Source organism: Typha angustifolia, chromosome 15 (assembly GCF_048772165.1).
Source record: "Typha angustifolia cultivar Huaian chromosome 15, ASM4877216v1, whole genome shotgun sequence".
In the NCBI taxonomy this organism is placed as follows: Eukaryota; Viridiplantae; Streptophyta; class Magnoliopsida; order Poales; family Typhaceae; genus Typha; species Typha angustifolia.
This window is the reverse complement of record NC_133253.1, coordinates 14,133,668-14,146,100: the sequence shown is the minus strand read 5'-3', so window position 1 is coordinate 14,146,100 and position 12,433 is coordinate 14,133,668. Positions and strand designations below refer to the sequence as shown.

The 12,433-nt window shown below is 34.5% G+C and overlaps 1 protein-coding gene across 1 annotated transcript; it reads right to left on the bottom strand.

Moving 5' to 3' along the window:
* Window positions 1-7,197: 7,197 nt before the first annotated feature.
* On the bottom strand, window positions 7,198-10,532 carry LOC140777116 (small ribosomal subunit protein uS12). The gene is made up of 4 exons (XM_073121023.1): window positions 10,397-10,532; window positions 8,075-8,230; window positions 7,856-7,982; window positions 7,198-7,544 (listed from the first exon to the last, which is right to left on the bottom strand). The coding sequence occupies exons 1-4, from the start codon at window positions 10,399-10,401 to the stop codon at window positions 7,404-7,406; spliced, it is 429 nt and encodes a 142-aa protein (XP_072977124.1). The 5' UTR covers window positions 10,402-10,532; the 3' UTR covers window positions 7,198-7,403.
* Between the last annotated feature and the right edge of the window lie 1,901 nt (window positions 10,533-12,433).

Sequence of the window (12,433 nt, the reverse complement as noted above, 5' to 3'; positions counted from 1 at the left end):
GCTAAGTAATAAGAGAGCATGTTTTGTGTGTTTCTACTACCTATTTCTTCTTCTACTATTAATGCACATGTGTGAGAAAGGCTAGCCCTATATTGCATAGAAGATTTGGTGTTGCATGGCCTTTTTGTCTGCTAAAGAGCTAAGTCTGATGAAATTATAAAATAGATGTTACCCACGTAAGTCCATGATGATTAGTGATCACATTTGAGGTGACTGGTAAGTTATAAAATAGATGTTATTCACATAGACAAAAGAATAAAGCAAAATATGATGCTGATGGAACACAAACAAAAGTGATCTACATGTAACCATTTTTTCTTTTAACCCAATTTATTATGGTCCAAACGTTTTCCTTTCTTATTACTAACATTCATAATGGTTAGAATGTTTTCTCATTGATTAGATGAAGGTTTTTTCATTGATTGAGATGAAAGTTTTCTCATGAGATGAACATTTATTTTCAATATGATAACTCATAGCCATAAAGCTTGATGGGAGCTAGGCTATATATAGTGGATTTGGTCCTTAAGCTTATTCACTCAATTCAAAAAAGTCACACCATCAAACTAGAGTGTTTGAGAGCTTAGAAAATCCAAAGCTAATTTGCAAAATTCATAAGTTTTGAAGCACACCAATGGCTGGAGGTATGATGATCTTTTGGGAGTTTAATTTTTCGATCCTTTATAGAATTTAATTCCGTATTTTGGATCGTATTCTTTTATTCTAACACTACATGGTATTTTAACAAACCCAAGAGAAGTTTATAGGTGAGCAAATTGAACCAAGCTTTTGGAGACTGTTTAAAACCATAAATGACCTTCAAGCGGCACACAATCTGGTTTTGAAGAATTCACAATCCCTTGGGATTGCTCCATTGATACTTCTTTATCTTATACTTCATATAAAAAGGCATTGGAGACATTAGATTGTCTAGTTGGCCACCAATTGAAATGAAGTACGAGATAAAACACTAATTGTATACTAGAGGGTTTAATCAAATAACTAGATATTTTAAGATAGTCGATCCCATCACTTTGATCAAATTCTTTATCAACTAAATGAGCTTTGTAGTATTCAACATTGCCCTAAGATCTTTGTTTAATATTATCAACCTATTTATTGTAGATCACATTCCAATGAGATGGCCTAGGGCAAAGAGTCAATTTTATTGTTTAACATCCTAGATATAACATATTGGTCCAAAGAAATAACAGGTGTAAAAAAAAGGAACATAGTTAGATACTTGGATAAGTAATAAAGTTGATAATTTAAGTTCTTCGGCTTTAAGTGGCCTATCCGAGAGTGAGTAAGAATGTGAGTAGATGAGGACATAGTCACACTAAAGTTGATAGGAATTGTTAACCATATTGAGCATGATCCTCATAATCCTCTCAATCTAAGCTCTTTTGGTATTAATAGATTACCCAAGATTGCCTTAGAAGAATTAGATAATAATGATATTGCAGAAAAAGCAAGAGTGAATGAAGAATCGGTGACAACTAAATAATGAATCATTCCATATTAATATGTTTCATATTTAGATATTTTGTACAGCTGTAAATTTACTACAATTAGGCAGAGAAGCTTATATTTATAGGTAATAACTCAGACAACATAAGGTGTGAGGTTATTACAGCCAATCCTCTCTTTCTTATTTTCTTTCATGATATCAGAGCACCTAAGCTCTACAGCTCCAATCCAAATGGCTGAAATAGCTTCCATATCCTTTGTTCTTCCCAATATCAACCAATTCATCTCAATCAAACTTGTCCAAACCAACTACCTCCTTTGGGTGTCGCAATTCTTGTAGATGGTTCCGAGACATGTCCTATTCATGAAGTTGCAACATCTTGATATACTTAGTTAGGATCTTTTCTTATTGCATTAGATATTTATTTTCATTAAAATAAAATTTCTATAGGTCGCGTTCGAACGCAGATGGGGTCGCGTTCGAACGCCCTTGTGAACGCCTGCATTAGGTTCGCAAATACAGAGAATGCATATTATGCGTTCGAACACGATCAGACGAGTTCGAACGCTCGCATTTGAACGCCTGTATCGCGTTCGCACATCCAAAGATGGGGCTTTTTGAGTGCGTTCAAATGTGATCGAGCGCGTTCGAACGTGATTGATAGGAATCCTCTAGAATTAGAGTTTCATATTGTTTTAGAACTTGTTGGCTAGCCTTTATAAATATTTGGAAGGCAGCTAACTTCATTATGATACTGAATTATTGATTTCTTGCTTCCTATCTTCTCTCTAGACTTCTACCTCCTCCCTCTTCACTATCGTTCCGCATCTATTGTTGGCAATGTTTCTTTTAACTTCTAATCTCTCTCGTTTATCGAGTCATCCTTTTTCTTTGGGATCTCGACCATTTCATTTCCTTCGTCTACTTCCCTAATCACTTCCATAATTCACCATCATATTCATACTCATCCATAACCCTAACATCCACTTCACCCGTCACCACTACCATCATTCACGTTATTCCGTAGTTTCGTCCCTGCTTTGAATCTACGAAGGACATAAATATGAAAGTTGTAGATCATGATGATACGGATCCAACCCAATTAGTTTTGTAATTTTTTGACTACTGAAGAATATATGACGAATATTTTCCCACAGTTGCGCCGACTGATTCTTGTAATATATTTAGATCTTGAAGGAATCTTAGCGTAGCCTATTTTTGGTTTCAAATCCTATCAATTGGTATCAGAGCTTATCATCTGGTATCAAAGCCCATCAAATTGGTATCAGAGTCTATCACATCTTCTATTGACAACACTCCTAAGATCAATCCTAAGTTTGTCATGTCGACAAAAAAAGACCAATTTATTTTAAGTTGGATCAATGCAACTCTTATCGAAGGTGTTCTTGCCACTATCTATGGCCTGAACACGTCCAAGAAGGTTTGGGAGTCTCTCGCTACTCGATTTGCATCTCACTCACGATCTTGAGTAGCACAACTCAAGAGACAACTTCAAAGCCTTCGTTAGAACTCTATGTCATGCACTAACTATCTTTATCTTGCCAAATGATATGTTGATCAACTTGGTGCTGTTGGGAAATCACTCAAAGATGATGATCTAATTGGCTTCATAGTAAGTGATCTTAATTCAGCATTTACTCACTTTGTCATAACATACTACCATGGTGCTACTATGCCCTTTGAAGTTTTTCAATCTGAGCTTTTAAACTATGAGGCGATGATTGAGGCTCGCAATCAATCTATTCAACCTAATTCTAAAAGTTTTGCCATGTTCACTAACAAGTTAAGCAAACCATATCCACCTAAGAAAAGAAAGATACCTACAAACTTCAAACCACTTTCTCTTACAAATAAGTAATCACAAGATCGTTCAAATACTCCACCACAACAACGTCAGCAGCTAACATTTGAAACCAATGTGTATCAAACACAAGATTGGCCTAAATTTCAAATTTGACTCAAACTTGGTCACACTGTGCTTGACTGCTACCACAAGATGAATTTTGCATACAAAGGGTGGTATCCTCCTCATCAACTCACTGCCATAGTTGCACAAGCCATTGTTACCTTTATTGAAGAAGATGATCAGCCTTGGTATGCTAATAGCACTACAAACCAGTATATCACAGGAATTCTTGATAATCTCCACATTCAGCAACTTTTTCATGGCAATAAAGTTGTCACTATAGGCAACAGTCAGACTCTCACCATTGCACACACTGGTTCAACACTTCTTTCCTCCAATGACTATCCATTGCAATCAAAACAAATCTTACGTTGTCCACAAGCATCTGCAATATCATTATTTACTGTATCTACCGTGCATGTGCAATTTATTCATTTTCAAGATTATTTTCAGTAGGCACAGACGGTTTGGCCTCCTATAATGCTATGTCCAAGTCAAGGCACCCAAGGATAATCTCTATATTATTTTTCCAATCCTTGTAATTAGAACCCGTCAACATTGGAATGTTATTGATGCCAGCTATAAGGTCAGTAATTTTTTCTGAAAAATCGAATTGTAATAAAAAAAATCAAAATAAGGCATATTTCATCAACTAAGTGTCCTCAACTAATAAGTGCTCTTTGGAGTTGATCATTATTCTAAGATAAATAGGTGTAGCAATTAAATGTAACTTTTCACTTGATGTCAATTAGTCAATATTCCTTTGGGCCTAATAACTAATTACACCCAAAACTTAATGACTATTACCCATTCATTACTATAAGTATATACATACAATACTTGACTATTGTTTTTCTTTTGGGCCAATCCGATAACCAAACATCATATGCATATCTTCTATGTATAAATTGGGAAATGATCAACGTCAAGATGAGAGCTTACATTGGTAAAATGATACATCTATCAATTATTTTCTAAAATATATTTTAATATAAAGCCTTCATAATGACTTGATATTAAAATAAAAAATTATCAAAGTTTGGCTTAACCAAATTAGGCTTAAATAATCATGATTTAATTAGTATCCTTTGGCCTAACGAAAAAAATTAAAATATATAGTAAACAAAAGTTCACTTAAACCGAATAATCAAGTTATTGGCCTAATCCGATGATGTCTTTCAGCTTAACAGATTTGTATGTGATGGCTTAATCAAATAATTAAATTATTGTATACTTTTTAGGGTCGTTCTGAAATAATTGCTGCGGAATACTAAAATTAGTTGAATAAAAAAATTGCACTATTAACAGCCCACGCATAATTAAATGCCATGAATACATAAAAGATAATTGCGCTATTAATTCAAAATAGAAATTGATCGCAATTAGTTATCGTTAATGATAATCCATTGAGGTAATTAAGTATCTAAATTTTACAATATAATTTTCAAGATACAAATCAATGACTTTAGATACAAATTCCTTAAAGGCACAGTTGACTCTGAGAATACAAATCAAAAGTCATTAATTTCCTATACAACAATATAATTTCCAAAATCTAAATTTAGATATGGATATTAGCGCACATATAATTCAAGCATGTTAATGGCAAATCAAAAAAAAAATTCTGAAAAGGAATATAAATTTCTATGTTATTATTGCACAAACATAAATCTGAATTTCCAAACCAAAATTAAAATTTCTGAACAGAAATATAAATTTCCATGTTATTAGCACACTAATAGAAATCTAAATTTAACGATTCAACTAAAGTAGGCTTTGATACTAATTGGTAGACATTAATTCATGCATAACCATACCGCAATTCATAAATCCTAGATTTATCATGATCATCTAGTGAACTCAAATCTTTGATTCTAAATTACTTTGGTCCATAACCATGATCTTTCAAAGAGACACAATCGCTAGTAATCACTGAAAGCATTTAGATCTCCAAATAATTTATCTCAAGTCCGATGGAGAGAGCAAGAGAGACGATAATGGCAAACCTTTTCTGCATAAAAGGAAGACACCTGAATCACAAGTTCTTGACAGAAAATCTCATCTCAAATCATTCAAGATCAATCTCTATTTATAAGAGAAAGAGATAGAGAGAGAAGAAAGTAGAAAGAGGATTGGAATTTGAAGAGAGGGATAAGAGAGACAAACCTCTTGTCTTTTTTAATTGGCACCTCTCTAGAAGATAGAAAAGAGTTGATTTGTGGCCGATTTCCTTATTGGATTCTTAGCGGGTCCAAATTCAGAACTTGTTTATATTATTTCCTTATTTATAAAATATTGCCATATTTAATTTTGTTCCCTAGGGACTAATAGCATAATGTTTTATTTTTAAACTTTATATAATTTAGTCCAGCACTAGATTATAAAGTTATTAATATGCTTTCTACACATTGAAGGCTCGACTTCTCATGATATATATTGAACCCGATAAATAATACTTTATTTGATCACTTCATAATGGGTCTTATTAGATATATAACAGTCCATTATTCAATATATATTTATATCACATATAAGACTATATATGTTGTAGTTAATTGAAATTAATTCCCAACATATTATGCCTGACATTGAGAGTAGATGCTCTCATAGCTTTAGATTCAAGGTGGAAGCGGGTTTTAGATCCATTAGCAGCAAAGGCACCTACAAATAAGAACTCACCTTAGGGATGCAATTTTCATGTGGGATGATAGAGGAAAAGAATAACATTTAAATGTTCCCACATATTAAGGAGTAGTTGGCGAAAAATTGCTTCTAAGAGTCGATATGTTTATCACGACGCCTCTAGAAAATTGGATTGTCGTGGATTTCCAAAAATAATCGACATCCATTAACAATGAAAGTAAGTAATAAAGCCCTAGCATGACTAGAAAGGGATCGATCATTCTTAATCCAGGAGACAATGGAAGCTTCCAAAGGGTCTAAAGAGGCCCAATTTAGCCCATCAAACCTAGTTGGAGGCCTAGACAAGTTTAGTTGACCGCTTAGGATCACTGCTTCTCACCGCACTAGAAAAAAAACTCATCATTTATCAAATCCTCCATCATGATTGATAGTCACACAGCAAATCTTGCAGCCTTTTCCTCCTCATGCACTATTCATTACATAATTTATATAAACGAAAAACATTAGAATCCATCCGAACAAATTAAATACAATTAAATTGCAAAAACTCATACAGGTATTCAAAACTTTTATCCCAAAAGAATAATTTTTCAAAAAAAGACAACAAAATTATTTTAATAATTTAAAAGGTTAATTACACTTAATCTCCTTAATTAGTACCGTTTTTCATCCCATATATACCTCTAGGTTATTTTTACTATGTAGATGACCTAAATGATAATTCTTAGTATATAATAAAAAAGTTTAAAGTGAGTACATAAGGAAAAACTCTGATAGTTTAAGAAGCTAAAAGTAATTATATTATATTTAGAAGTACGGTTACTTAATTCATAATACGTTAAAAATAAGATACAATAATAGTAGTAGTAAGATATTAATAAACTATTTTTTTGTTAAAGGCATTGGCTCTTTTTCAGGAAAAAGCTGGATCGCTACGAAATGTATGATAATAATCCAGTTTCCTATATTTAAAAAGCTGCAGGTTTTGAACTAGCTCGATGAAAATTCAATTCGTCAGAACAGCCGACGGACGGAATGTTTAACTAAGTTAATCTTGCTAACTTACAAAAGAATAAATTTGCTGCTTCCAATAGTTGAAATTTTCGACAACTTGATTTTATCCACTCCTACAAGCTCAAACATACTCCAGAATCAGTAGCAGTAAAAATTTACCAAATTGATCAGAAGTGCATAAACAGTAAAAGGCAATGACACCACGAATTCTCAAAACTGATAACATTGTACCAAGGATTTCAATTGCATGTTCCGCAAGAACTGGCGTGCATAATGGAATTAGTAAAACCAAACCTAGGAGAACTCGACCGCTGCTTGTATCAGAGAATAGAACAAGAGAAACAAAATTTAAGACCGAGGCTTCTCTTTCTTTTCCTTAAATAAGGCCAGCAGCGACACTCCAGACACCTTGACAACCTTGAACCTTACTCCAGGAATATCACCAACAGCATGCCCCTTACGTCCAAATCCAGCAATCAACACTTCATCCTGAAATATATACTATATTTTAGTAAAAATAACTATAAGAAAAAACTAACAAAATGAGATAATGCATATGCGTATCATGGCAAACAGCATAATCCAATTATTACTTGTTTCCTGTCGTTAACAGTAATAAACTAAAAGAGCTTGATTACATGCAATACGACTTAACATTGATATACAGGATTATCAAAATTTACTGCATAAAAATAACTTGTGAAGTATGATGGAAAACATAACAAGAGGGATCTATAACTTCGATCCAAGCAGTTTATGTTAGAAGGCACCCCTTCTCCTGAAGTTAGAAACAAACTTACATTTTCTTCAATATAATTCAAGCAACCATCATTTGGAACAAAGGCTGCAATTTTCTTTCCATTCTTTATAAGCTGAACTCTAGCACACTTTCGAATAGCAGAGTTGGGTTGCTTGGCTTCAATGCCTCTGCAGTATATTCAAACTTCAACCCCATTAGGAGAGGGAAAAGAAAACAATATTGATGTAAAATGACTATGAAATAACTCTGCGTATCGTACATCTTTTCAAGGACAATGCCCTTGGCATGTGAAGAACCAGCAAACGGCTTCTTCCACTCATTGCCAAGATGGCTTTTCTTGTATGATTTGTCTGCCCACTTCTGCCGCCTCCTGTGAGTCTTCAGCTTGCGGCCAGCTCCCATACCACGAGTCTTCCTGTTATGTTGTAGTTGGAAATTGATTATTTAACAAAGCATATCATATATAAGCTTTTCCTATACAATATGTAACAGTTGAAAATTAAATTAGTAAATTACATATGTACTGAAACACAAATTCAAATTCCGGAAAAAGTTCTTGGCTCTTTCTTAAAAAAAATCTTCGAGGAAGTTACAAGTAACAGATAATTTATCTAGAAACATAAACTTGAAAGAAGTTCCCATCTATAACAGGTTCAAGCAGAAAAAGAAGTCCTGATAAAAAAACTATAAATTACAAAAGACAATGAGGGAACTTTAGGTCCAAAGAAAAGATGTCATTTTAAACTGACTTGCATGACTGATCATAATAGTCAAATTCTCTTTAAAAATAGAATACTAAAAATAGATAACAAATTTTATTTGGAGTAAATGTTGTTGCATTTAGTTTACAAAGTGGCAACATCTGGTCAATAAGCAGGAAACATGCATATATCGATAATCTCTATTGAAAAGTCTCACATGGATGGTTTTGAAAATAATCTCATATTTGTATATGGTGGAACTGAGGCTGCCTGGCAGTTGCTCCCTTTATGAGATTTCTTCTAATATGAAGCATCCAAGATTTCATATGCATATACCAAGATATAACATTCATTACAAAATCATAAGAAACCAATTAAATTACATTTTTTTCACACATTGGGTGCAGGTGCAAAATGGATTTCAAAGTCTAGATGAAACATAACTATTATCTAATAAAAGGAAATTTTATTTATTTATCTGTAAATTCATGCTTGCATTAGACAATCATGAATGAGCTGGGAGAATCCCAAACTCGGCTTGTTAATGTGAAAAAGAAGCTCATAACAGAGATACTTTTCTCGAAGGCAAGATACTCAAGAAAAGCTATCATGCTTAAAGAACACAGTGCATAAGTAGACAGTGAAGGAACAGAACACACATTTTAACAGCTTCATAGTCCAAAATAAACCAAGGTCTTTCCAGGGAACAACATAATAGTCCTTAAAGACGCAAGAGGATAATTGTGTTGCAGAGTCCGAGTTGTATGCCATCAACAGAAAAGGAGCTACAATTTACTTGCCCAAGCAATATAAATATTGCTCTTCCAGTGAGCTACATAGAGTAAGAAACAAGGATGGTTGCCTATATGCGTTTGCATTTTGCAAGCTAAAATGACCTAAGGAGTTGCTGTATTACCGACAAGAAGGGCGATTATTAAATGAATTTGCAATCACAACAATAGAACCACGGAAGAACATGAAAGGAGAAGATGAATGAAAAGAACACAAATCTGTAAAACTAGAAAACAAGAATAAAGTGTTCTAGAATTCACAAAGTCTGAAAAGCTCAATGATAAGACATCATCAAAGAGGAGAAAGCCACATATTTTGTGAGATTTAACTCGTATCATAATAAGGACGTATCAACTGGAATCCGAGTGTTGTCATAAACTAAATGCCAGAGAATTCCAAATTAAATATATCTATTTACGGACCCATCACTGCTTTAAAGTAACATACTAGAATAAGATTGAAGCAGTATCAGGCATCATTTTCTTTTTATGTTTGATCCTCTTTCCGATTGAACAAGTTCATGGTGCTCTCCAGATTTTGCTTCCATAAAATAAAACATAAGGACTGAAGGGGTATCGGAATCCTGGCCACCAGACAAGCAAAATCAATTCCACCAGATATATTTCTTTTCCACTTCGTACAGATTCCTCGTGTCTAAATCGGAATGGAACAATCTACTGAAACAAAACTATAAGAACAGCGGCCAAACATCTCTCTCAGGTCTGTGGTTGTAGAATCAGAAAGGAGAGGAGAAAATAAAAAGAAAAGAGAACTAAGAAAGTGATGCCAAACCCATCTTCATCGGTATCAAACTTTATAAAAAAAGAGTCTTGGATCCGATCAAATTTAACTCACTCATGTCCACAGTGACAAAATTCCACATGCAAACCAGCAGGGAACCACGAAGTACTTCCAGAATGCAGCAACTAATACCCCAGAACCACTCATAATTGAGGAGGTCACAGATTTGAAAACCAAGATGCTTAGGGTTTTCAATTGTACCATGAAAGCCATCCTCTAGATCACGAAGATCCAAAAAGCAAACACAACAGTGGATAATTCAAACTAGGGTTCTTGAGAGGACTCACCCCATCTTGTTCGAATGGCTTCCTCTCTCTCTAGTCTCTACTCTCGAGAAGATGCGAAGGCACGCGGCGGCGGAAGAGGATGGAAGAAGCCCTAAACCCTACTTTATAAGTTTATACGCCGCGAATCGGATCTAGATTTTATCTCATGAACCGCATCCATGTGGATAGAACAAATCGTTGGATATCTCTAAGATCCGAAATGTCTTATAAGTTATGGCTCCAAGATGTGCATACTCGTATACTATTTTAAAAGCAAACCTAATTAATTAAAAATCAGATTCAAAATCGATCTGATTTGAGTAAATATAATTTTTCTATTATGGATCCGATGTGGATCATCAAATTAGATTGATTAAGATCCAAGTCAATTTTGAGAACCCGCGATGTTTATATAGATTATATGTTCACGCCTTTTTTTTGTTATGTTCACAGTCAAATTCACTAAAGTATCTAATTGATACTAATAATAATAATAATAATAATAATAATAATAATAATAATAATAATAATAATAGGAGTATATAATTATCTACAAATTTCTTAAAAACTAAAAATCATATCAATACATATCCTTTGCACTGTATAAGTACATGACTGATGATTCATTATTAACTTCCACAAACCCTAAATATATAAATATCTCTAAACTACTTCTTTCAGCATCACCAAATACCACACATAATATATATATATATAATCAAACCTTATCAACTACATCCAACTTATAAAGATCAACTACTAGCTTAATCATAGAATAAATGCTTAGTTACACTTTACCCTATATATTTTGACTATTATTACTTTGCTTCTTTATACTATAAAAGCATATAAATACCTCCTTGGAAGAATATATTAGATTTTAATGGATGCCTTAAAATTACATTTCTATCCTTCTATACTTAGAGGAATATATTAAATTTTATTAGCTGATAAGTTAAAATTGCATATCTACTCATAGACAATATTAATTGGAGGTTATAATGTCAACTCTTAATCTACAATGGCAAAATACATCTTCAAGTGAAATTGGTTTGGTGTTGCTACTACTCTTACTAGAAGAATGGGATTAATAGATGGTATGAAAAAGTTTAAGACTTGGTATTACAAGTCAAATCTAGAAGGAAGCCTCGAAACTCAAAGATCAAATGGCCATGTGATTTTGAGGTCAAAGTGAGAAAGATAAAACAAAAATAATGCATGAAGGTTAGAATTGTACAGATTAGTAATTATCTGATGTTATGACGGTCGTCAGGTGTGGTGGACGACTAAAGGCTGTGGTAAACGATCATAGAGTAGGGTAGCTACTAGAGGTAGATAGTGGCTAGGGTTGGGAAGCTTAAGAGATTCTGCGGCTACAATCTACTTCTATGAAGGTAAATATGGTTTGTAACATCCAAAAAATAATATATATATATATATATATATATGGCGAGATATGTGCCTCGCACATGCCCACCCTCACTTCCCCTCCCTTGGCTTGTTTTGGCTTGACATACCTCTGTCAAGCCAAAGGGAAGGGAGGTGAGCAATCCTAGCCCCCCTGCACACACTATCGTCGACATGCACGGAGGGGGCGACCTCAAGCAAAGAGCCGCCCCCACCCTACTCTTCCTCTCTCTCTCTCTCTCTCTCTCTCTCTCTCTCTCTCTCTCTCTCTCTCTCTCTCTCTCTCTCTCCCTATTTGTTTCCCTCCTCGAGGAGGGCTCAACGCATCACCTCTCCTTTTCCACCATTCTCTTCTCCTTTTCGATTATCGTCATGATCGTTGCTGCCGTGGTCGGGCCAATGAAGTCATCCTCATCGTCGATGAGTCCCCCTACCTCCTCGTCTTTTCTTTTCTAGGTGGTGACGACACGACACTTCGAGCGCACGTCATCACCGTCCCTCCTTCCTTGACAAGGGGCAGCAGTTGGCTGCTGGCTATGATACTCCCTTCCTCTTGTGGGGTGCTGGCATGTGACGAGTGCTATGGCAATGTCATGTTGATTGACGGCTATGACGAAGAGGTAGAGGGAGACATCAAAGAGGAGATAGTTG